Below are 27065 nucleotides of genomic sequence, written 5' to 3' on the forward strand. Positions count from 1 at the left end.
GGCTGGAAGGATAAATTTGGCTTGCAACTTGAGATAAAACATTGCTAAATTTCTGAAGAACTGCATTTCTTCCACAGCCTCTGGGCAGACCTCTGATTGTTCACAACTCAACTGATCTGGATCATCAATCTGTATATCATTATCTCCATCAATATCTCGGGAACTTGGTGGATTCACAATGCACTCCATCAAACCTTCTTCTGAGGACTTTTTATGTTTCCTTGAAATATGTGATGTGAATGAAGACTGGACTTTAAATTTCTTGTCACAGTTTCTGAAAGGGCATGCCACCTCTTTCCCCTCTCTGATATGTACTTTCAAATGTGAGAAAAAGCTCTGAGTATTGTCACATTTAGTACTGCACAAGCCAACATGACAAGTTAAATCAACGACAGCACACAATGTAGACCTAGACCGGCCACGACAGTGACGGTAGCTGTGAGATTTAAATGTTCTGAACTTTTGGAAAGTTCTATGACATCCAGGAAAAACACACTTAAAAGAAGCATTCGGTGTACAACTGTGGGTCCGCATGTGCCTCACATATGTTAACATATCAGTGCAAGTCTTAGCACACATTTCACATGATATCATCTTGCATTTAGGAACAACAAAGTACTATATGTTAGAACAACAAGGCAATACTTGGCTAATATGAAATTATCATGCAGTTTAAATGAACAGACTTGCCTATGTGATGAACTGATAAAGTGAGGTTGAGGAAGTTGATTATTTTTTTTTTCAATTTCTAAACTGAATTAGCAAGACAGACATTACTACAACGTAGTATATAATAAAATGTTTTTGCTTTGGTTTTAATGCTCCAAGGAAGAACACAGTGACACACCTCACTTCTCCATCAGCTGAGACACGGTGGCAATTCCTGGTCCTCACTCCCTTTTACAATCCTCCCATTCCTTGCTGTCTGCAGTTGTATAGTCAGCTCTATAATAGCAAAAGTAAACACAAGTTAATTATTTCATGAATATAATGTGTTGTTAATATTTGATATATTTATAAATCAAATCAAATAAACAAATAAGATGATAAGATAAGCTAGCTACACGCTAACTTAAGCTAGCTCGAGCTAGCTTCACCAGTTTTAGCAACCTGACCTAATGAAATATTATCTGAAATGTCAACAGTTCAATAATCATGCAGACAAAACAACACAGAACACTGCTAATTTTGGGAGATGAGTATAGCTTTACCTCCTCGGTTGAACTCCACACATGGACTGCTCTATTTGGAATGATGACAAAGTTGTGCTCTCCACAGTCAAGTTCAAGAACAGCCAGTCACGTGTTGTCACAAAAAATGTGTGGTGTGAGGAGTTTGATTACTAAAGAAGTGACTTATCATCAAAAAAGAAACATAAGCCCACAATCATCAGTAAGATGCAGATGGATTGCGACTGGACTTATGAAGGGACGATACTGCCTATGGGGAGGCACACAATGTGTGGAGTGAAGTGCAGAAAATACTGTTTTATGCTGTTAAATTACAGTTAGCTACCGTGATTGTTAACCGACCAATTTAACTGTTAATTTATATGCAAGGGATGAATATTTAACAGTATTTTACAATTATTGTAAAATACAGTGAGATACTGTTGAAAATCAACTGTAAATTTACAGCAATTTGTTACAGTGTAGTCCCAAGACTGGGATGGATGTTGGGGCAGAGACCATATCTTAGTCTGACCTCTAGTGGTATAACATCTCCCACTGTTGCAGTGAGACATAGCTGTATTCCACCAATCAGGCATAACATTATGACCGCTGACAGGAGAAGTAAATAACATTGACCATCTGCTGGGAAACTTTGGGACCTGGCATTCATGTGGATGTTACTTAGACATTTGCCACCCACCTAGACCAGACCAGGCACCCCCACCCCATAGCAATGACACTCCTTGATGGCAGCAGCCATCCCCGGCAGGATGCGGCCCGACACAGACACACACACACACACACACACACACACACAAAAACGGTTTAGGAACAACTCAAAAAAACATGAATGGATGTTGGGGCAGAGACCATATCTTAGTCTTACCTCTAGTTTTCCCATTGCTGCAGGGATAGCTGTAATCCAGGACCCTGTTATAGTTACAGGCACCACCTCAGAGAGCAGCAAACTTTTTCTATTAAGTTACTTTTTAAGGTTGAGGATCACTGTACCAAACTAAGATGACAATCTGTCCCTAACTTTAACCAAGTGCTGCAAAACCTGCATATAACCATAAATAAATAAAATAAATAATCAAAAAGTCACTTCCAGAACATGTTGAATTAGGATACCATTTTTGCAACTTGCCAGACATTTGATTCACAGCAATCCCCCATCATATTAACAAAAAATACAATCTGGGCAGACTTAGATATACTGTATTAAAGTATTTTTGCATTTGCAAATCAGTTTTATACCAATGCAATGTCTAGACAGAGGGTTGCTACCTGATATCCCAAAACATCATTTGGATACTTGGAGAGTCTTTAGCCCGGGAGCTCAAATGCATTATGGATAGAGGATCCACCCAGGATTTACATAGACGTAAAATGTAAAATGATCACTTTATTTGTCTTAGAGCTTGTAACAGACCGTGTCGCTGCGTGACTGTAAAGTATATTTCACGTACACACATTTACAGTAGAGTGTGAAATCAGACTAACCTCCAATTTGAAGAAGTTCGAACTAACACATTATTAACTTGTTCTTATTATTACAGCAGATGTGTTTCCAGGGCTGCGCAGTGGTGCAGTGGTTAGTACCGGCGCCTGACAGCAACAAGGATTCTGGTCATATGCGGCCTTTCTGTGCATGTTCTCCCTATGTCTGTGTAGATTTTCTCTGGGTGCTCCAGTTTCCTCCCACCGTCCAGAGACATGCTTGTTAGGTTAACTGTGATTCTAAAGCAGCTGTAAGTGTGCGTTTGAATGCCTCGTCCAGTGACAGCTGAGATAGCCTCCAGCCGTGCAACATCAGGACCATAGACTGCGTAAATATGAACAATGTGTTGTCACTTTCTTGCATTGGCCAAACTGATGCTATTTTGCCGGGGATATGTGCAGCGCCATCTTGCAACTGTTGGATCAGGAGCATAGATTGTATAAAGATGGAGGTGGAACAGCTCCTCAAAAGTGAAGCCAAAGTAAGTAGAGCTCCCCCTGGTGGCTGGCTGCAGTATAGGTCATAAGCTCCACCTCATCCATGTTAGTGGATGGGGCATGCGCCAAACTAAAACACTAAAATAAATGTCCAATCATTTTTTATTTTTCAAGGAAGGTTTCTGTCATTTTAGGCAGTTAATATAATGTTGATGCATGTTCAAGTGTAAATTTTTTGGACAAGTTTGTGAAATATTTACTTACAAATTTCTCTCTCCTCCACAGTAAAGTAGCCACAATCTATCCAATCAAATTAAGCTACCAAACTGATTGTTTTTATTTATATGTACACATTATACATTTACACAATGGGACGTACTGACCAAAAAGGAAAGGATGAAAGAAGGAACTCTGGTTATTATTCAGGTCTTACCATAATAATAATAAAAAAAGGTAAGAAATATTCACATAAAAAGTACAAAAGATACATTTTCTTCAAAATGTACAATATATGACAGATATTTAATTTTACAACATTGCGGGACTGATTAGTTAGCTGCTCCTTTCCTCTCCGGTTGACTTTTAGACGACAACTTCTCGCCACATCCTCAACTGAGACAAACAGACGCACTTTTAGAGATGTTTGACAAACTTACATGAGACCGTTTAAAAGGACCAGTTTTCGACATTTGGCTGTTTCCAGTCTGAGAATGAGTTCAGCATTTGTTGAGCTAAAACAAACGCTTTAAGGCAGGAGGTTCCACGCGCCACCATAATCCAGGTCCAGTCCTCGGGCTCAGTGCTTTATGTTACAGAGCGAGACCCACCAGAGGAAGGAACAGGCGACTCCAGTTTGGTCAGCGCATCATCTGTGAGATTCCTCTGTAGTGTGGCGGCGACGCGAGACATAAAATCACACAACAGTGTAAACACAAGTACATTAGTCGTTACTGCATATTGGGTCGTGGTTTCATTCAGAATTATGTCACATTTCTGAGCAAAGTTGGAGCATCTGCGAGCTGTGTAATGGTTCGGTGTGATGTCCAAGTTATAGCTGCTTTTTATTTTGTGGAAGAATCAATATAAACACCAAAAGCTTTCATTTCTTGACACTAAAAAAATAAAAATAAAAACTGGAAACTTTAAGGAATAAACGGGATACTGGGAAACATAAGGAAGTCATTGTTATGTCTTAAAGTTCTTTTATCGATTAGGATTGATAAACCTTACAATACAACAGGATCAATGCAAACAATGCATTTTGGTCAATCTGATATCTGTCTTTGTGGAGAGGACAGCAACAATCCATATAAAGGGTTTCATACCAAAGCTCTACATCCATTATAATATAAGAAAACAAAAACATCACGTCATTTTTTATCACTTCAAAAATGATTTCATTCTGCATAGTGTTAGTATGGGATAGCTGAAGGTATTAAAAAAATAAAATCTTATTTTCTTATGTAAGAAATTGTGATTTAAAATTCGTTTTTTTTTTCTTTTTAGAGAGATCTTTTTCTGGAACAAAGCTCTTCAAGGACCCGTATTGAAAACGTTGAGATAAAAGGAGAATACCGCAAGACTTTCAGAGTAAACCTCTCATGAATGGGCGGGTTGTGCACATTTCAACCAACATCTCGGCCCGCCCGCCCGCCCGCCAGCCGACGACACACTCCGTTCACTGTGTGGAGAATCTGTAAATGTCAGAGAGGTTCGTCTTTGAAAATCACCAAAACTCAGTAGTAGTCTGACGACAAGCTGCAGTTCGATTGGTACTTTTCTTTCAAGAGCTGTCCAGGATCACAAGCCGCGCTGAAACACATTCTGGCTTTTTGTTTCTTTTTCCAAACCAGCGGCGGCGACGTCATTTGGGACGTGCGAGTTAGGAGAGCGCCGGCTTTCTGACGAGGACTTGGGAGGTCAGACAATGGCTCCATTGACTCGGTTTTGACCTCCCCCAGTCCGACACCAGTTAACATGATGAGAAAAAAAAAAAATAGCCTTCGACAAAACGCTGTCGATTATTAACTGGGATGCCAGAGTGTTCTCGCGCAGTGGAATTTGAGCCGTGCATTGATTATCCAAACGGAGCGGGGCAAAGACTTTCCCTCCTCAGAGTCACATTCAGCTCCAGTGTCTAGTGGGTCGCTCACCTTTTCACAAACAAAAAAAACACAAAGAGCAGAGCTGCTTCTTGTTTCACCAAGGGAAACACTTGTATATTTACATACAAATTCTTCACTTCTTGTGGAATATACTTACAAATAGCTTGAAGTGCTTTCTTGCACAGTGAAAAGCCACCAAACCAAAGACTCTAACTGTGCTAGCACAAGCTCGGAGGGCATACACAGTGTCCTAACATAGTGCAGTGATTTAAGAGCAAGTAATGCTGCCTACTTCTCTGAAAAGAATCATAATCCCTGAAAGGTTTAATTTATTAGTCACTATGTCTTTACAACAAAATAGGACTTTCAATATGTTTGCAGTTCAAAAGGCCTGCGAGGAAACCTAATAACTGATTTCTCGTACCATTAAGTAGTCCCAGCCACGGACTCTAACGACCACATACATCAGTGCGGCACAATGCCGCTGTCTTCTCCATACAGGATGCCTTTCTTTCAGGGAGCATGTCTACTGGCCAGATGGGCTGCGGGGGCCTTCTCTGTCCAAAACAAAATGGCTTTGAGTGTACTGAGCACCCGCATCAGGTCTGGGAGAAAGTGAGCAGAATACTAAACATCATCTTCAATGCATTTCGTGGCTCACTTTGTCAGAGTGTTCTGTAAGTTATTTTCTCTGTTCAGCAGGGCTGAGTGGATGAGGAGCGACTAGATCCAGGCGCGCTGGAGAAAATACAAATAAAATGCTTCGCGTACAGCGGAAACAACCAGAGAAACGGAACCAATGTAAATCAAACGAACATTAAAGAAATCAGCGTTCATTTCTCCAGTCAAATGTTTCTGCGATAGTCTCGTACCTTGAAAGGTTTTTGACAATGTGAACTCCTTTGCTCATCGAGTAAACGTCTTTTTTGGCACTTAACAGTCACGGATTGTTGACTTGATTGCAAAGGATGCTACAGACACCACATTAATGCTACACTGTGTTGAGTCATTGCATGACTTCTGATTGACAGATCAAGAGAAAGTTCAGATCTTCACGTCCTTACTAAAAAACAGTTTTAAGCGCACACCCTGCATTAAAACCGTTCTTCCCTTTCTCTCATTTCCCTCGGCAGGACACAATCCGCGACTCCCCTCAAGTTCCCAGACCCTCTCCTCAAGTGTGCCCGCTCCAGGCGTCCGCTAGTCCCAGATACTCCGGATTTTCTGCTGTGGGGGTCACAAACCCGTTCACATGCCGGCTCACTCCTCCGTCGGTCTCCAGCGCCCCATGGCCATCCACCGCCACAGCCCCGTGAGCGTTTTTGGGCAGAAGGTCCAGGTAGTACTGGTTGTCGAAGGCCGGAGAGGTTGAGCCCGCGGCGTTCGCTGGGATCAAGTATCCTGGGTTTTCCACGCTGTGACCAGAGCTCAGGCCGTTGGGGAGGCGCCGGTCTACTTTGGAGCCTTTACGGGGCAGCGTGCTGGGCCGCTCGGGGATCCCCGGCCTCAGATCCTGAATATCATGGTTGACGTACTCTGAGACGGTGGACAATGACAGAAAGTCAAACCAGAACATTCTTACGTAAATTTCAACATTTGAGTCAGATGAGGGGGGAAAAAAAAAAACAAAAAACACTCACCTGGCAAGGCACGAATATGATTGTTGCCATGACTACGCCTGGGCAGTGAGTGATGAAGGTGGTGAGGATGATGGAAGCCGTTCGGTCCGTCGGTCTCTAGGTTTCCCTGACTTCCGTCGGGGTAGGTGGGGTCTTTGCAGTAGCGTCCAGGGCTGGCCGGGGGCAACGAGTGGCCGTCTGGGGGCGCATCCAGGAAGACCGAGTCAGACTGGTCTCCGCCTGAGGGGCTACGGACCAGCGCTGGGTACTGAGGCCACATGCCGTTAGAGGTCTTGGCTCCCGACGGCAAGGTGGGGTAATGGCCGCGGCTGAGGGTACTCAGGGAGGAGTACATGCCACGAGGTCCCGCAGTGCCGGAGGGCTCGACGTCTAAGCCCTGATCTCTGCTCTGCTGGAGAGGAAAGGTAAGGCCATGTGTTAACAGTTAGAGTCAAGATTAAAAAGAAGGAAATAGAAAAATAAAAAAGACATTATCCTCCCTCACTGACCCTGTAAGACTGGTGTCTGGATGGCCCGTTGGACTGGGACTCATCTCCCTTAGTCCTGGGGTAGATGTTGGGCTGGGGCATCAGATACTCATCGACATCCACCATTTCCCTGACGTTGTCCCCCTCCTCCAGGAGCATCCGGTAAAACTGGCTGTCGACCGGGCTGCACGTGCTCATCTGCTCATCGTTCTGCAACACGGAAAAAAATAAATTAGAATAAATAAAAGGTAAGAATGCATAATGTATAATCTATTCTGACGGACGACACTCGCCTCTTTTCTGAGCTGTCAGAGCATCACGTTCGCAGCATCAGTCTCACGTACCTGTATGACGACATAGCGAGGTGGATCCCTGGCCATGGCACTAAACTGGGTGACCAGATCTTTGAACTTTGGCCTTTGTTCCGGATCAATCAGCCAACCTGTCATCGAGATGAGAGATCAAATCAAGGCGTCACGTCAGTCACATTCAGCGTAAACTGCTGCTATGGATTAATGGAGACTTTATGACTTCATTGACCAAACTATTTAGCTCAGACAAAATGTGAAACTGGCGCTGCTGCAGGAGCTACTGACATTGCACCATGATCAGGTAGATGTCGATGGTGCAGATGAGGGGCTGGGGGAGCCGCTCTCCCTCCTCCAGAAGTTCTGGGATGTCCCTCGCCGGGATGGTGTCGTAAGGCTTAGAACCAAATGTCATCAGCTCCCAAACCGTCACCCCTGAGAGGAAAAACACCCGTTAACTCTAAAATAACGTACCTGCCAACATCTGCAGTCAGAAAAAAAGAAGCTTTATGTAAAATCAGAGTCACAATCGAACATCAAACGCTAATCTAACCCCCACTTTTATTTTGAGGAACCCCTTTCTGGCACTGACCGTAACTCCAGACGTCACTCTGATGAGTGAACCTCCTGTGCAGAATAGACTCCAGGGCCATCCATTTAATGGGCACCTACGAATACATATGTACCGGTTAAAACAGCAACACGTTGTGAACGTCTCCATAGCAGATGCTCCTGCAGCGACAGCCCCGTCTTACCTTCCCCCCGTCAGCGTGATAAGCCGTCTCGTCTATATCGAGCAAACGAGCCAGACCGAAGTCGGTGATCTTCACGTGATTCGGGTTTTTCACCAGAACATTGCGGGCGGCCAAATCTCTGTGGACCAAACGGACCTCCTCCAGGTAGTTCATCCCCTACGCACACAGAACACAGAGTCCGTAACTAAACGCATCAAACGGCAAGCAGTCGTGCATCGAAACCAAGAAAAATATGACGTCTCGGGCCATGACTACGTACCTTGGCAATCTGGACACACCAGTTGAGGAGGAACTGAGAGCCAATGTGGTCCTTGTTCTCCCTGACGTAGTCGAGGAGGCAGCCGTACGGCATCAGCTGTGTGACCAGCTGCACCGTGGAGGTCAGACAAATCCCCAAGAGACGGCACACATAGGGGCTGGCGACCCCCGCCATCACATAGGCCTCCTGGGACAAGACAGAGGAAAGATGGTGAGAGACTGTGAAGGACATGCTGGACGTGTATCGTGTATATATATATTTGTGTTGGCACTCACATCAAGGATTTCTTTATTGGCCTTTGTTGAGGTGTTTTCTCGTAACACCTTTATGGCCACTGGTATTTTCACATTTTCCCCCTCAGGAGCCCACACTCCCTGAAACAGTGATCAAACCGATTACAACACTGGCTAGAAAACAACGGATATGGTTGTTGTTCATGTTTGTAACAGCTGAGGAGACTGTTTACCTTGTAAACTGTACCAAACGCTCCTGCTCCCAGCACCCTGAGCTTTTTCAGCTCGGTCTCTTTCAGGATGCGCATCTGAGCTTGATTGGGCGACGCACCACTCGGCGTCAAAGGCTCCACCAGCTGTACGCATGAAGGAATCAGATGGCGGATTACTCCATCTTAAACCACACCACAGAACACTACCCACGAGGCCAAATCCAACTTAAAACTCCCATCTTCCGCTCACCTCGTGCTCCTGCAGGATCCTCCTCAGCGTCTCCTTCCTCCTTAGCTTATTCTGTCTCCTCAGGTAAAAGACCAGCAGAGCAAGCAGGAGGAAGAACAGCACCACACCACCCACTGCAGCCGCGATCGTCGTACCCGAGCTAAATGGAAAGACGCAGTTTAGTTCACACACACACACAAAAAAGAAAAATCTGGACTGAAGATATGAATGAAAATCAAAGCAGCTCACCCCGTCCTGGTATCAATGGGACATCCTCTCTCATCCATCACAGCGCAGCTGAAAAGGAGAAGCACAGGTTGTGAAATCATCCTTTGTGTGTTTCCACATGTGAGTGTTGGGGCGGCCTGGTTCACTCACGACAGTGTACAGTTGGTGTTGCAGGGCAAGCAGTGTCCCGTAGCGTTGCTGTACTTCCACACGGTGTGCTGATCCTGATCCTTCACGCCGCTGGGACAGTGGTCCACGCAGGCCTCGCCGTCCTGGAAGTGCAGACACTGCGTGCAGTGTTCTGGACCCTGGAGACGGACAGAGAGGAATGCTTATCTAAAACCTTCTGCACAGGCTACCACGAGGATAAGAGACGATAACCTTTCTGACAACTTTTTGGCCATTTTGAGCCACAGCTTGAAGTCATACTGACTCTCATTTCAAATTTGACAACAATACTACAGAAAATAAGTGTTTTACACAGTTCTTTTCTAAGGATACCACCAGGCTTGCTGAGAGTGTGCCAAAGACATAGTAAACAGTCGACTGTTGGGTCAATCAAAAGTTCACAGCTGTTTTGGCCTCATACATGCGAGCTAACTGAAGTTACGATCGAGAATATGTGGAAAATACGTGCGTTTAACGTAAAAAAGTTTGCTGCAGAGTATATGGTGCCATTAAAGGTCAAATGATTGGTGTGGGCTAACTATTTTACTGGAGGACATTTACTGGACCCATGGACATGTAATAGGACCAGTTTTGTTAGAATACTGTGAGGCTCGATAGGCGAGTCGTATACATTTTTGTGTTCGCGACTGAGTCCGACATGAGTGTTTACTCAGCCTGCAGTTATGACTGCATCCTGGAACGTTGTGCATCATTCTAATCTCAAGAAATTAGGCTTTCCAACGATGTATAACATGTGTTGGCACATAAACAGGGGGCAGAGTTAATCCCCGGTTTAGTCGTGAAAATAGCAGAACGGCAGCAGGTAAAACTATTTCTTCTAATCCAAACAGGCTCTGTGCACGCTGAGGAATCTTTTTGAGCACTTAATTTGTGGTTGTGAAAACTAAGTCTAAATGTATTTTTGGACAAACTAAATTTACTTCACTGCACTACCAATACCTGAAATGCTGCTGGTTAGTTAGAGAGGATTATATTTGCAACTTATTAACGCGTGTGAATATCTCACCGGGCCGTGGCAGGAGGCGGAGCCGTTGAGAGGTCGACACTCTGCGTGGCAGGCAACGCACACGGATCCATTTTTGTATTCCCGCACAGACCTGCAACACAAGCACAGGACGCATGTAGCATGACATCCCATAACACAGTCCTTGGCATTTGCTGGAAGCATTTATCAGAAGCACCCGACACTGATATAAGGAGACACCTTTTTAGAAAAGGGGCCCCCGGCTGCAAATAACCCCGATGAGCTGCACGGGATAAGTTGTTGTCCGAGGCGCACGTAGCGGGACAACAATGCATGTGGATGTTGGTGAACTTTTAGAGAGAGTGACTCAGAGTGCAATAGTCCACAACACAACTTGTCCGTGGTTTCAGCAGGAAAACAGATGTTTCCAAATGTCCAATTATTCCTTCAAATTCTCCATTCGAGCTTTAGCGCAACAAAACAGACACAGACTCTTGCACTGAACGTGAAACAACGAGCTTGTGCATTGGAATGTAACACGAGTTGAACATTTTACGTATCTGTATGTCAGTGATTTTCCAGTTCGTAACGTCACACTACAATTCAAAAGCTTTTGTTTTGCTTTGTTTACCAGAGATCTTGTTTTGGGATCACTGCACGCAGCACACGGTATAATCAGGAACATTATCAGTTGGGTTGTTATTGACTTAGCGCGGCCACACCTCGACACCCGAACGCCGTTTCTTACCCCTGGTAGATATCGCACTGCTCGACGCACTCGGTGCCACGCTGGAAAGTTTTGCAGGACGCACACTGGCTGGGGCCCGGACCCCAACAGCCCCCTTCACAGAGCGGGTGACAAACACGGCCTTCAGCCTCTGAAAACACAAACAGGGACGGATGATGATGATGATGATGATGATGCACCATGTACTTTTTAATCTCTTCTTCTTACCATCACTATGTTACAGGAGCTTTTTCTGTCTAATTTTAGTTTAGCTACCTAGAGACAAATTCTGGACTAAAGGACCGTCCCGTCACTTTGTCTTGCATTCACCACGAGTGCGTCCACCTACCACAGACTTGGGGGTCCTGATTGTTGCGGACGATGCGGTGGGGTCCCTGGGTGGGATGGAGGAGGCTGTCCCACGGCAGCGAGCTCGTGTAGCACAGCTGGGAGTTGTTGTACAACAAGACCAAACCCCCGCTGACGCTGCGCAGCGAACGCAACCCAAGAGACCGGATGTGCAGGTTCTGGACGGCCAACGAAAACACACCTCTAAGGAAGGAAGGAGGAAAAGGTTGAGAGTAACCGGGAACTGAGAATTAGAATGTTTTCATTTTAAAACATTTAATCAAGAAAATACCAAGTGACAATTTATGTTTTTATAAAAAAAATTGCATGAAAGATTAGACAATACTTGAATGCCAAAGACACTTGTCACTACAACCTAATTTGTGCATGCAACACTGGAGTATGTCCCCTAGACTCCAGCTGGCCTGTGCTGGCTAATAATTAGCGTTTATTACTATATAAGTGAACAGACTGTCTCAACTGTCCCACAACAGAACACAAACAAAGACACAGTGTTCGCATGAAGAGACGGCAACACAGTGGCATGAGGTGACGCACCACTCAGAAAGAAACTGATACTAGAAACTGAACATGTTTCTGTTTTTTTGTTTAACTTGAACAGCATGTGAGATAGATTCCTGGTAAATAAACCACATGCACCTCCAGGCACTTACAGAGATTTAGAGCTGAGGAATTATCCGCTTATCATTTGTCTTAGTGCACACTTGTAATTAGTCTGGAGCCAGTTTGCAAGTTTGTTGATAATAAAAATCACAGCTTAAGGCAACTGGCAGCGCAGTGAGCGCTGTTATCAGTTGAAAGGTTGATGTGCAGAAGGCGAAACAAGAGAAATAAAACCCTTACTTGTAGAGCATCCTGCCTCGGATCACCTTCAGGTTCTCAAACACACTGAGGTTGGTCCACTCCTCTGGCCAGGCGTCAATGTACAGATAGCCTGCAAATCAAAATCAGACGAAGATACTGGAGACGCTGGAGCAGAGGAGACTGTGTGTGTGGGGAAGCTACATTTGGATTGAAAAGCTTAGAGGAGGTTCAACAAACCTGTTATTTCCTCCAGTTTCTTGAAGCCGCTCAGCTGCTCCAAAGTCAGGCCCGATGTGTTGGTGACGGGGTCCCTGGAAAACAAACGGCATCGAGACTCTGATTGCTGTTTACCACTATCTTGGCTTGACTCTTGCTATTCAGATATATAGTTTTTTATTTAAAACGGTAAGAAAGCCACAGAATTACAGTATCTCTCAGTGTGATCTCACGCCAGGGATATACGGATTAGTTCCACGTGGCTACGGTATTTTCTATGTAAGCCTGTCTGAACAAGCTCTGTGACAAAAACCTCGTCTGTGTAAGTAAACAAAACGCGCAGATTCAAGTGCGTGGAACCTCTTGTTCCCGTCCCTACGCCACCATCGATAAGATCTCTATTCACTGAGGAAATCTCTCGAGGAGCAGGTTAGGCCGTACTTATTTTCTTTCCATCCCACAACGCAGTGATAGTTGTCACGTAGACATGCATCTACCACAGAGGACATTAGTTAGCGGATTAGTTGGGCACAGACTATATCACTGCACACCAGTCAGCCATAACATTATGATCACTCACTGGAGCGTGGGGCATACTGCTATCATGACAGTGGGTGGGACATATTAGCAGTAAGAGAACATTTTGCTCTCAAACTTCATGTGTTAGAAGAAGAAAGAGTGGGCAACATTGGAACCTCCAAAACTGCAGCTCTTCTGTGGTGTTATTGGTCCGCAGTGGTCAATTTTATGCAGGTGTTCATAATGCTATGGATCATCGGGTGCATGTCATTTATTTGTCATATACAGGCATGATGTGTACACATTTTTATCTACAGCGTTTGAATTAGTTAGCACTTGAATGAGAATGTCTTTATGGTAGGGACACAAGTGAGAGCAGTGTAAATGTACATGTACAGGGTTTGGTCTGGGTGGCAGCTCAACTCGCTCAACAAAGACCTGCGCACAAACGTCGCTGCAAACTCAAATATTTGAAGTGCTGAATGGGAGGGATGTGGCTCCGTGGCAGATCAAAGTCTCGGGCATGGAGGCGGCCGTCGGGTCTGAACTATATTTTTTCCAGACGCTTCTTTGGGGAGTGAAATACGTACGAAGGGTCCTTGCGTCTCTTACCTCGCAAAGCTCTCAGGGAGGAAGGCCAGGCTACCGAAAATCTTCTTGCAGCTGTTGAACTGCGCCACGTTAGAGGATGTTACCATGGTGACGCCCTGGTTGTCCGTGACACCGAAGTTGTCCATGCCGAGACCGTAGCACACTACGACACGCAGCACAAAGAAAGAGACACATTATGTAGAATCCACACGTTAAACTGAACTAAAACCAACATCAATAAACTAATAGTATAGTGTTACTAAGCAACAAGAGTATTGAGTTAATGACAGGATTAGTGGACCAGAAACTGACTACAGCAGTACGTCAACAAATCCACAACTAAAATAAAATAACAACGCACCTTTTGTAGAGTTTAATGTTTCTAATTTACAAGACAAACTCCATTAAAAATGCCAACGAGCTACTGCAGAAGCAGGTTAGTTCACTCTGCACTACTGTCAACACCCAGTACATCAGTACTTGCAGCCAAAACCATTATCATCTGTGCTGTAACACAGTGTCATGCACGAGGAGAATGCATTCATTAAATGACTCCAGAACATTAGTTATGCAACAAGTCAGCTACATATTATAAAACCACTTTCCCCTCGCCAGACTTCAAGATAACTACTGTAAACACTCAGTGGCCACTTTTATTATGGAGATTCTGGTCCGGGATGACATGATGGTATCGCACAGCTGCTCCAAGTCTCTTGTTTGGTTCCCTCTAAAAGGTGCTTTGTCGGATTCAGATCTTTGGGGGCTATGATGAATTTATAGTAACGCTTGAGGAAGCAGCTTTCCAATGTGGTGCCTTAGCCGTTAGAAGTGGGGGAAACTGCACGTGATCAGTATCAGTGGAGATACTCAGACTTGGCGTTTAACCAATGTTTAGTTGGTATCAAGAAGAGAAAAAATACACAAACGTCACACATTCGCAAGTACCACACGACCAAAACTTGCTGGGTTTTTTTCCACTTGCACTAGCAGATGCATTTCTTCTCTATTCTGATGTTTGCAGCGTGACCGTTTGATTAGACACCTGTATTAAAGGGGAACTACTGTTTTTTTTTTTTTTTAACAACTTGGACCTTATTTCTGGCAGAAAAATACGATCGTTTACTCACCCATATAACTTTTTCCTTCGGGTAGACATTTAGATCTGCGTATATCCATATAGTGGGAGTGACTGGGGCACCGAAACGCAGCCTCTAAATAACGCATTATCTGACCCACAGACCCCGGATGATGTCTTCTCACCTGGATGATGTCATCTCTGAGCGCCGCATGCACCTGTGACGGTTGGCTTGTTTACCTGTAATTTGCTGTTGCTAGTTTTTTGCAACATGGCTGAATATTTTTCGACGAACCATGGCAGTATGACATCATCCAGGTCAGAAGAAGACCTACAGACCCCGGATGATGATAACAGGTAACTCCGGACTCAACGGGGAATAGCACTAGCGTATGACAACAAAATATTGGTGAAATGAACGAGTTTCGTGGGAGATAATGCGTTATTTAGAGGCTGCGTTTCGGTGCCCCAGTCACTCCTACTATATGGATATACACAGATCTAAATATCTCCCGAAGGACTACAAATTACAGAAAAGTTATATGGGTGAGTAAACGATCGTATTTTATGCCAGAAATGAGGTCCAGGTTGTTAAAAAACAGTAGTTTCCCTTTAATGAACAGATGTGCCGGTGAACCTCATAAACCTCACCACTGAGATCACTGAATGAGCCTGCACAGAAAACACAAACAAAAACATATCAGCACCTCACCTTTGGGACAGTCTCCTTCACACTTTTCACATTTCTGAGTTTCAACTCCATCCAGCTGCGTGATAACTTCTTTGTTGGCTTGGGGACAAACCAGAGTACAGGCCACTTCCATAGCAAGGTAGTTATCTATAGAGAGGGACACAAAGTGTTCAAAGGGCAACTGCTGAAGATAGCAATAGCTTCCCTGGAAAAACAGTATTTTTTATTTGTCATGGTCTCACGTGGACATGTCTTGACGCAGGTGGCTCCGAAGTTGAACTTTTTGAGTGGGTTGGGTTTGGCCTGAAAAATGTTCGGTTCATAGCTGATGGGTGGAGGACAGTTCTCCTTACATACGCCGCTGTCGTTGAAGTGTCGACACGCCTGGGAATAGGAGGAACAAGGAAACACGTTACTCCAGTAGTGACGAAAGACAGTCTGACAAGATAAATAGATGACAATGCAGATAGATATCTGATAAGTGTGTGTGTGTCATTTACCAAGCAGTCCGAGTCTTTGGGTCCTGTGCATCCAGCAGCACACTGCATGTGGCAGCAGTCATTGGGCAGAGGACCTTTGCATCGCCGACAGCCAGACGCACACTTAGTCCGGGTCACTTTGAACCAAAACGTCAACAGTGTCAGCTACACTTCCAGTGAAATCCAAATAGTATCGATGTCAAACTGAGCACATGATTCCAACTCACGAGTTTGGCAGTCCTGCGCCGTTTCTCCCCAGCAGCTTCTCCCACATACAGAGGAACAACTTGGACCTGCACCAGAAGAAACCCCAGCAACGACAAATAAGGAAAGCTCCCACGATTGTACAACTTAAAGAAACAAGACTCAACAGCTCTGTGGTTCTGTGTAAGGCACCACTGTGAGTAAAAAGGTTTTTAACCTTTCAGTCAGGTCTCACTTTTTCTAAGACTTTTTGTGCAAGGCTATCAATTCTTCTTCCTGCTACCAATACCACCTCCAAAAGACGAGGTCTAAAAATGTGCACCGTTTATTGAAAACTAAATGGTTTCACATCTCCCATAGTGTGTGGCCGTTCCATCTGCCTACTGGCGAGGTAACATAAAAGTAAATGCTAGCATGACGCAACTCCCTGGCACAGTGGTGCATGCATACAGCAGCAATATTAAAATCAGCTCAATTAGCTGAAAGTAAGTAAGCAGACTTGACCACGGTGTACCCTGCCACCGATCCCAATCCACTAATGGGTCTAAAAAGATCATCAACTTCAGAAAGATTTCTTTGTTGATGAAAACTATAAAAGCATTTCCTTTAAAATTCACATCTGTATTAAAGGGGAACTACCGTTTTTTACAACCTGGACCTTATTTCTGGCATAAAATACGATCGTTTACTCTCTCATATAACTTTGGTGTCATTTGGAGTCATTTGTCAGATATTTAGATGCGCGCATATCCATATAGTGGGAGTGACTGGGGCACCGCAACGCAGCCTCTAAATAATGCATTATCTGCTGCGGAACTCACCAATATATAATGTTATGATACACCAGTGCTATACCCTGTTGAGTCCGGAGTTATCTATTCGTGGATGTGCAGCCGTTTGTTGTTCTTTGGCCAGCTGTTCCTCTCTCTGTCTCCACATGCTCCTTTCAATGAGCTCCTCATCTGTATACTCTGGCTCAAAACTGTAAGGACGTCCATCATAAACAAAGTCGTCATCCACAACCTGACAAATATTCAGCCATGTGGCAAAAAATGCATGAAATGTTTAGCGGCAGATAATGCATTATTTAGAGGCTGCGTTTCGGTGCCCCAGTCACTCCCATTATATGGATATGCACGGATCTAAGTATCGGTCCGAACGACTCAAATGACACCAAAGTTGTATGGGTGAGTAAACGATCGTATTTTATGCCAGAAATAAAGTCCAGGTTGTAAATAACGGTAATTCCCCTTTAAGGAGAATGGATTTTGGATCAGTCAAGCAGATGCTCACACTCAGGGGCCCGATGCTGCAGGCGGTGGAGCCTGCCGTGGATGTTCTGCTCATCCAAGGTGTCGTTCCAATTGATACTCTGGGGGTCCGGGAAGCACAGCTGGGGGTTCCCCCAAAATATATACCCCACCCAACAGGATCTCTGCGAGGAGACAAAACATAAAGGCACACTCACTCTAAAGGTTGATAACTTCGTTGAACGCTGAATCAAAGAACGGCAAATCTTCTACTAATTATTAGCATGTTTGAAGTTTTAAAGCAGGGAACTGATATGTCAAAGCAAGTCATACACACAGTCCCACCCCATGAGAATCTGACCTGTGAGGCTACGAAGCCGGAGAGTCCTGAGCCCCTGGCTGGCCCGAGCGTTATCCAGCACAGCCAGCGCATAGCTGGAGTTGTACAGCTGGCTGCCTCTGATGATCCGAAGGTTATCCAAAGGCACCAGACTCACTGAAACATGTGCAACAAGTACATAACCCTGCACCTCCACGATTCCCTGGTGGAAAAAAGGGTAAAGACAAAAAACGGGTGACTTGACAGGAAACGCGGGAGATAAAAGCTAATTAACCCGAACGGCATCTTTGTTTAAACATGTGCTTTCTCGTTCGAGCTTCACCTGCAGGAAGGAGAGGTCCGGGTTTCCGTGGAGATGAGTGATCTCCAGGTTGCCGTGGACAACCTGGCATCCGGTGTAGAGCAGCTTCAGGGTCTCGTAGTGGTTTTCCAGGCTGGAGGGCAGGGCCAGCTTCATGTCCGTACCCAGGCACACTGCAAAACAGAGCACACGAGGCCAACTTCAGTCTTTTCTCATGCTGTTCTGATGTCAGTCAAAATCATTTTAAGGGACAGAAGTCTTTCTTATGAAGAATAATCATCAATCTTTCCGTGGAGATGGATTTAAATCCAGTAATGATCCAGTTTAAGTTGAACCTCTGTCAGATGACAATTGGTAGACAAACCCCATAAACAAACAATGTGCAGTGATATCCAATACCATTTAAAGTATCTGGTAGAGGATCTTCTGTTGTGTATTTAAACACCAAGTGATGATGCATGCAAGGATGTGGACTCCACATAGTTTTGACTGCGTAACTCTTTGGGAGCAGCCTTGAATGGGCAGTCTGAAATACAAACCATAGGCTCTCTGTCCGCCTCCAGTGTATATGATATATTTTCCACCGACAGCAGAGAGCACAGATTCCCCACAGCGGGTCACACACAGCATTACATTCAGGGTCATACAGCATTACAATTCAGGGGGTGGGGGGGGGGGGGGGGGGGGGGGGCTTTTGCAGACACATAGCTCCCATGCCTTAGCAGGCAGTCACACAGTGGACAGTCCCTCCTCTTTGGAGGTTATAAATGACTTCCTCTGGCTTCCTTCCAGCAGCCCTTCAATAGTCAACCCACTTTTCTTGATTGGAGCCCCTCACCCCCAACCCCTGTGCTATCTCGGTGTCTACTTGGGAAAAGACGACTCCGATGCATGACAAGGGGAGCGGAAGAGCCCTAGCAGGCGGGAGGAGGGTGATTTTACACGATACAGTTTCAACAAAGTTCAAGAGGTATGTATTCTTATCGAGTACGTGCGCCTGCCACATCTAACGCTTCCCAGCTCGACCCACATTAGAACTACTGGGTCGTTTCCGCGCAAATAAAAAGCGCATTAAAATCTGACAGCGAGCTCCCGTGGCAAATGGCTCTATAATTAACAGTGCGGCTGCCAAAAATACACACCCAGCTTGTGTCAAATAGCAAATCAAATGACGAATCGCTGCCTCCTTGCAATGATGTCATCATGGAAAATAGTTTTTCAAGAGAAGCCAAGGTGGCGGAGCGGGGTGCTGTGATCTCAATCCCCAGTATCTTAATCACACCTAATGAGAGAGAAGCAGCACAGGGCTCTTCAGAAGTCCCACAGACAACCGCACACTGACAGCGCCGTCTCCAGGGATTAGGTAAATGTGCCGTAAGAGAAAGGACAACAGAGCAGATTTTCCATTTCTAAAAAAGTGTGTGTGTAAAGCCAGTTCTCAGCTTCCTCTCCTTTTATTCCCTCATTGTTTGCTCTCCAAAAGTCTCTCAGCAACGCCTGTGTGTGCGTGGCCTTGTGAGGAGCTGCCCACCCCCCCCCCCCCCCCCCCCCCCCCCCCGCACACAGCCTAAAATACTCTCTCTTTTATCACTCACTTCGCTCCGTCTGCCCACCGTCATGCCCCCTGCCTTATTCGTCTTCGCCACAATTCACCCAGCACATATTTTTTTGGCTTGGGAGGCGAGTCATCTAAAAAAGTTCTCTCGGCGTCTAGCGTCTCATTGCTCAACTGCTTTTGTGCCCTGGAAAGTGTCATTTCATAAAAATGCGTGCCACCGCATATCTTACAGATGACACGCTTGTATGGGTTTCACAGTGAAAAGGGCCTTGTGGGGAAATAGAAACTCGGCTGTGGGGCCGCGTCTTGTTCAAAGACGCATCGGTGACCTGTGACCTTTCGGCCCACGCGACGATCGCCGCGTCAGACGGACTGCCAACAAAACATTAGTAAAGTGTCAGCGCTGGTTTCTGCACGGCATAAAAAAGCGGCTTTGCAAACGTCCACATCTCAAATAAGCTTTTAATTTCTCTATGTGCGGGTTACCCTAATCAGCCACAACATTATGACCAGGTGAAGTGAATAACATTGACCATCTTGTGACAATACAATGTTGCTCAGACATGTACCACCCCCCTAGACCAGACCAGGCACCCCAACCCCATAGCAAGCCTGACACAGACACACACACAAAAACAGTTTAGGAACAACTCAAAAAAACATGAAGAACAGCACAAGGTGTTGACCTGGCCTCTAAATTCACTAGATCCTAAACTGATTATGTATCTGTGGGATGATCCAGAGAGGCCCCTCCCCTTAACGCATAGGACCCAAAGGCCCCCACTAACACCACAGGACACCCTCAGAAGGCCCATGTCCATTCTCTGATGAGTCAAAATTGTTTTGGAGGCACAAGGGAGACCTACACAATATTAAGAAGGTGGTCATAATGTTATGCCTGATTGTGTATTTGCATTAAATTTAGCATTCATTGTGGCCTCTACTACATTCACAGACAGCGTAAGACCATAATAATTATTAAATATATCGCACAAGAATTCATTTAATTAACGTCTGGTATCAAGGCAACTATTGATGTTGGTTCTGTATCATATCTGCTTTAGTGTGCAACAGGCATTTCGCATATCAAATATTAATCTAACGAATCCCTAAGGCATAAACACACTCTGACCAAAGTGCTTATTGACTGAAGTGAACACATATCTGGTGTCAAACACGGGCCCTGTCTGACAAACAAAGAAGGTTAAAAGCGTTTCACAGGTCATCATACAAATCTGACTTGACACTGTGTACATGGACGCTGTAAAAGAGTCCAAATGAACTGTTTACACCAACACCAAACAAAATTAACCTTAGAGGTACACATTTACATGCCCCACCCCCAATAAATCCATCACAACAAAACTATTTTGTATTGTACTAATTTGCTCACTGTGGACTATCGAATCAGTATATTCATCCCAACTTTATTGAAGACTTTAAATCTATCCAGCAGAAGATGATGATCAGGACCCACGTTTTCACATCGATTCTGGCTCCATTCATCTTTTCTTATTTGAGCAACTCACTCTTTTGCTGCCACCGTGTTTCTATTTCTTCCTCTAAGTCTGTCAAACTCCAGCCAGAAAGAAACGACAGATCAAGAGCATACGTGGTTATTATCATCTAAATGGTCGCACCAAACTTCTCAGTCCAATTGAAAACTCCCTTATGTTAAGTCGGTGTAATCTCAATGTGGTGATTCCGATTGGACTTTTATTTGCGAACTACTGGTGGCCATGTAAACACGGAAACTGATTCAAGCATTTGTTAATAGGCGGTTTACGCTTCTGCGTTAAGTTGACACAGAGGCTACGGCGATAACGCAGACCCTAGCACTGTTCCCCAGTTATATAACTTCGCACCGCGGCAACACAGAGTGCGGGAGCTGTGACTGGTCCATATTTCCGCTTTAGTATTTCCGATTGCTTCTCCATCTCTGCGATTTTTGAATTGACCGTTTTGGACGGGTGACTTGACAGGAAATTCAAGCGAGCCAGACCAAGTAAAAATGGCTCACACCAGCGCAGGCTACAGCGCCTAGGTCCCACAGAGGTATAAACTCTGCTTAAAACGCCATCAAACGCAGCGCGACCAATGATGACACCAGAAAGGTGAAGGCTCGTCCGCGTCATAAGATGTGAACATTTCTCAACTAATATCTCCTCGGAGGAAAGTTTAAATGTTGACCAGGGTCTCGTTCGTCATTCGGACTTCCAGCATTTGTAACAGTTCTACCTTGGGATATAGTGTAAAACAAGTTGTGATCAAGTTTTTACACTTTAATCCAGTTGTATCCGTACAAAGAGGTTCATTTGGACATTAAAATAAATAAATAAATAAAAACACTGCTGAACTTTCCAACCATGAGACATGAAATTAGCATGCCTCATTTAAATGATTTGGTTACTGTCACACTGACCAATAATTTGACTGTCCAGCCCCTGGTACAACAGACTGCATGCGTCATTCCTTCTCTACCTGGAAAGCGTCAACAGAGGGTATCTTACTAAAATTTAGTAGGATGCTATAAGACTTACAAAAACTGAGCATGGATAATTCATAGAAAATAATTTAGAGAAGATCATGGGCACTTTAATACCTCAGGTACCTGAAATGTCAACTTAATTTCCTCTATAAATCAATATGTAAATCTTAAGCTACAATTTCCAGAGCTGTGACTTTTTAAATGTCTGTTTTATTCAACCAAAAGTTGCACAAAATATAAAATATAACATGTTACATATACAAAGAAATGAGAAGGTGTCATTTAGTTTATCCTTAACTTATAGGCGATCGACTGTTAATAACTAATCGTTTCTGCTCCAATTAAAACATTTCCTTGTTTGCAAAAAGCAAACTTTCATCAGCAGCTTTCCGTGCACGCACGGCCTGATCCTTTTTTATTTTATCGGCTGCATCCAGTGAGACTAAACAGTAACTTATCTGACGTTATTCTGGGTTAAAGGGAGGATGGACTGACCGTAAACTGACTGCCTCCTGCCCGTGTCGTAACAAGGAGCTGCCTGAGACTGAGGACTGAAAACTGAAAGCCAGCCTGAAGCCACACCTGTGTGTGGCGGCGCGCCAGTTAGCACAGGGAGTGTGCATGTGTGTTTACCAGTGTGTGTGTGTACGATAAGTGGCACAAACACGATGCCACTGCAGGAGTTAGGCCGAACCACGGCGAACGTGGCATCCGACCCCTCGGAGGCCGAACGCAAGCAGAGCGAGCTGATCCAACAAGGTGCTGTCGGTGTATTAGCAGATTTAACACCACTCCTACTGCGGCCCTACTCGTTTGCAGCTCGTCTTGCACAAACCTCACATTCTCCCAACCTCTCTCGACGCATTCTTTCTTCGTCTTCACTCCATTACCAAGGAAGAAAAAAAAACAAAAAACAGGTATTGCTCAACAGACAAGCAGAACAGGATCTGTACTGTACTGGAGCCACAGACACGACAAACTCCTCACTCAGTCATGCTGTCATGCACGGACAACAATCACAAAAACACATACGGCACTGCTGCTTCGGAGAAAAAAAATCTGCTGCATTGTTTCTGGAGCTTGAGGATTGCACACAGAGGGAGCGACAAAAGAGTCTGAATTAGGGCACGATAATAAGACAGAGGAAAAAGATAGAATGATTATGTGTCATGTGTTATTTATGCTGTGACCTACACTACCAAGTCATTTCCAGCTATAGCCATTCTCATACAAATGTCTCTCTGTGACACGATTAAGACCATCGCATGATTTTATAATGACCGATCAACTAGGAAGACTCGTACGCTGGTCAGACCGCAGTCAGACCGCAGTCAGATTTAACTGGAGTTTATTTTAAGTCTCAGTATGAACCACGATATGCGGCAACTGATATTTATTTCTTGCTTCCTGTTTTTTTTAGGGTTTCAGTTAGCAGTCTGGATTTTAGTTAGTAGATGTGTAAATGCTAATTAAACTAAATGAGTTATTATAGTCAATGGATAGAAAATTTACAGGAAAATATTGTAGTAATAGATTTAGGATGGTGACATGGACAAAATGAGATATTATAAAGGCTCTTTTATGGTACTACGAGACATAGATGGCGTAACCTACGTATCCTACGCCGGTGCGAGCCATTTATGCTTGTGCGCTCATCAGTCTGGCTCGCTCTGTAACAACGCCACCCAAATGATAGTCGGCGCTGTGTCTTTTTTGACAGTCGGGACTCAACGGGGAATAGCACTAGCGTATCATAACAAAATATTGGTGAAATGAACGAGTTTCGCGGCAGATAATGTGTTATTTAATAACCTGCGTTTCGGTGCCCCATTCACTCCCACTATATGGATATACGCTGATCTAAATGTCGTCCGAATGACTCCAAATGACACCAAAGTTATATGGGTGAGTAAACAATCGTATTTTATGCCAGAAATAAGGTCCTGGCTGTAAAAAAAAAACAGTAGTTCCATCTTTATCGATCTAAATCAATCAATTCGAAAACTGCGGAGATGGAGAAGCACCCGGAAGCACTAAAGTGGAAACATGCTACTATCAAGAGGACCAATCATAGGTCGTACGGTCTGCGTCACCACGGCGTGTAGCTACATTTGTGGGGAGATGCACGTCAGGGTACGGTGCTAGAGTTCGCGTATGTTCTACGCCGTCGCCGTAGCTACAGCGTCAAATTGACGCAGAAGCCTAAACCACCTATAAGACTTCAGTGTGGTGTATTCTGTCGCTATTTGCTGACTGCCCTATAAACCAGTATGTTATTTATTTACAGGGAAAAAAACTGATAAAGTCTGATGCTACTGTATATTTGTTGCACTAATCACTTCACTGTGATGTCCTTTTGTGGTAAAGGAGGTTTTAACCTTTATGTTTGAATTTGAGATTTTAGTAGAGGAAGACCGGAGGGACATTAGCAAAACAACGTTTTAAAAGATGCACAAAGATGGATTTGATGCGGGCAGAAACGCTGCAAATGTGAGCCCGTCCCAGTCTGCTTCTTTTATTGGACAAAATCAGTGCTGTCGATAAAATAGGGTGGAAAATACCTGATATACCACTGGGAGATTTGACAATACACAGCAGATGGAGCCACTCTTCCGTGCCAAACCAGCTCTACTCTGATGTTTCTGGGCAAGTAAACACATAAACCATACTGGATCCTTTTTATTTAGTGTCCATGTAAACAGCAAAGGTTGAAGAATTAACTCAGATGATGCCTCTACACTGTGTAAACTGGGAAGCAGGCTGAAGATGTGCGACTCAAAGAAAAGCATAGACAGAAGGCGGCGAGCGTTTTCCTCCGGGGACGGTAACGGCGCCCACTGACTGGTGGTCTCGTCCTCAGCTCAGAGACGTTTAGATCACTAACACGCTGAAGTCACGGCTGGCTGAGTTAACCTGCCACCAGAGCCAACTCAGTAGGGCTTAATCACTCCACAGTGGAGTTTCGCTCAAAGGGTTCACCGGAGTGTGACGAGGGCATGACCTCCACCGACGACTTTCGGACGCGATGGGGGTCACTTGCGCGTGACCCGTCGCTTAACTCTGAACCAGTCGGAGCGCTCACACTGAACTGATGCCTCCCAGAGCGACACCGTGGAGGAAAGTGCACCGACCTGTTCCCACCAACAATGCAGTCATATTTGGCAATCGCTTCACCTGTGACTATCGCCTTTGTTTGTGTGTGTGCGTAGTAGTAGTAATAGTGAGTATGGAGTGGGGGGTAGCTAATAAAACAATGGTTTGAACCCATAAAGTGAATTATTCCTGACAGGAAATGTCTTTATTTTATGTTATGACTCCGCTCTGAGCAGGGTTTTCAGTTTTAAAAGCATCAATAAAAAACTGTCGATACAGTTTGGACTGCAGAAGAAATTCTCAGTTATTGATTGCAGTGTTATTGCCATTGTTGTGCCCATTGTTAAGGCTTTTAAAATCAGCTGACCAGGCCTTATTGACGTCTCTGATCAAAAAATATCTTTATAGATGCCAGCATGCGACCACTAACGCGCGTTAATGGTGCATGTCAGCAGTTTTGACAGACTGAACTTCAGAGCTATAAAATTTCCCCTGAACCGAAGGTGAGGACGGCGACTTTCTGTTTTGCCAGACACACGGTGCAAAAGTCAAAACATCAGGAAGAGTCTGGAGTTTAATGAGCTGCAATGATCAAGCTTTTAGAGGACCATCAAAAAGTTTTAACCAGTCCTTCCAGCTCCAATATAAAGTGAAGAAAAATGAAGCCAAGTTTGAATGAGATTAGACCCAACAAGCACTGAAGTGTCTATTAGATGTTATTGACACTTTCTTAAACAAATAAAACTGTGAAGAAATTATCACTATTTGTATCTGTGCAAATCTGTACTTGTTTGCACTTTCAGTTAGCTCTTGTTTTACTGGCATGCACTCAAGCTCCAAGTGTGACAAGTGGCCCTCCAACAAACAAAGCCTCCTTTTAGAGCCAGAAGTGAATAATTGACATCGTCATGATCCCTGGCACACAATGCACTGCCTGTTATTGTTTGTTTTTGTTTACACCAAACCAGAATTACAAAAAAAAAAAAAAAAAAAAAAAAAAAGCGTCCGCATGCAGGGCACAGCGTCTGTCTGCGACAAAGCTGCAAAGCAGGTTCTCATATTTCTTACCGGTTACTCTTGAGATGTGTTTATTTGTGCAACAAAGCGAAATGTTCTTCAGATTGCTACATTTGTTTGGGCTTTTTCAAACAAGCAAATCTCTCTTGAGGCAACTTTGGGGACAGGTGTGATTTTTTTTTCTCCTTATCAGCGCTTCATAAATCCCAGGAGCCCCAGGCAGGGACCGTGGGGACGCGGGACTTGAGTCACGGAGGAATGTGGTCCGGACCAGAAAGCGCCTCGAACATTTACTTAAATATTACCAGCACAATACACGGCCACGATCCTAAGTAGTGGCGTGACTATTTCCGCGGACAGAGGAGGCATTAAAAGCTCTGGAAGTTACCCACCTTCTCTGCCCAGTGCGCCCGTCACTCCGAGCAGCACGGCCCCGACAAACACCAAACTTCTCGCCGCCTCCATCTGCTGAACCGCCCCGCTCCTCTAGTCCATATTCCAAAACTGAGCAATTTCTACTATCCCCGGCGAGGAATTCCCGTATTTTGACTTCTCTTCTCTCTCTCTTTTTTCCTCCTTTTCTCTGGCACCGTGTGGAGTTGTTGTTCCGTTTCCCAATCTCAGTGACTTCCTCCCATGAATTC

At 44.6% G+C, this 27065-nt stretch overlaps 1 protein-coding gene across 1 annotated transcript; it reads right to left on the reverse strand.

The window, feature by feature from the left end:
* Nucleotides 1-3429: 3429 nt before the first annotated feature.
* On the reverse strand, nucleotides 3430-27065 carry erbb2 (erb-b2 receptor tyrosine kinase 2). The gene is given in 28 exon segments (XM_084567661.1): nucleotides 3430-6751; nucleotides 6856-7246; nucleotides 7344-7532; nucleotides 7667-7764; nucleotides 7919-8065; nucleotides 8223-8298; nucleotides 8386-8541; nucleotides 8645-8830; nucleotides 8920-9018; nucleotides 9111-9233; nucleotides 9340-9478; nucleotides 9568-9615; nucleotides 9697-9854; nucleotides 10742-10832; nucleotides 11448-11577; nucleotides 11776-11978; nucleotides 12639-12729; nucleotides 12837-12910; nucleotides 13947-14088; nucleotides 15713-15838; nucleotides 15934-16075; nucleotides 16192-16307; nucleotides 16398-16463; nucleotides 17668-17779; nucleotides 17781-17809; nucleotides 17986-18166; nucleotides 18287-18438; nucleotides 26814-27065. Coding segments are annotated over 28 exon segments (3900 nt in total). The 5' UTR covers nucleotides 26887-27065; the 3' UTR covers nucleotides 3430-6389.

Source organism: Chelon labrosus (assembly GCF_963514085.1).
Source record: "Chelon labrosus genome assembly, chromosome: 19".
NCBI classification, from domain to species: domain Eukaryota; kingdom Metazoa; phylum Chordata; class Actinopteri; order Mugiliformes; family Mugilidae; genus Chelon; species Chelon labrosus.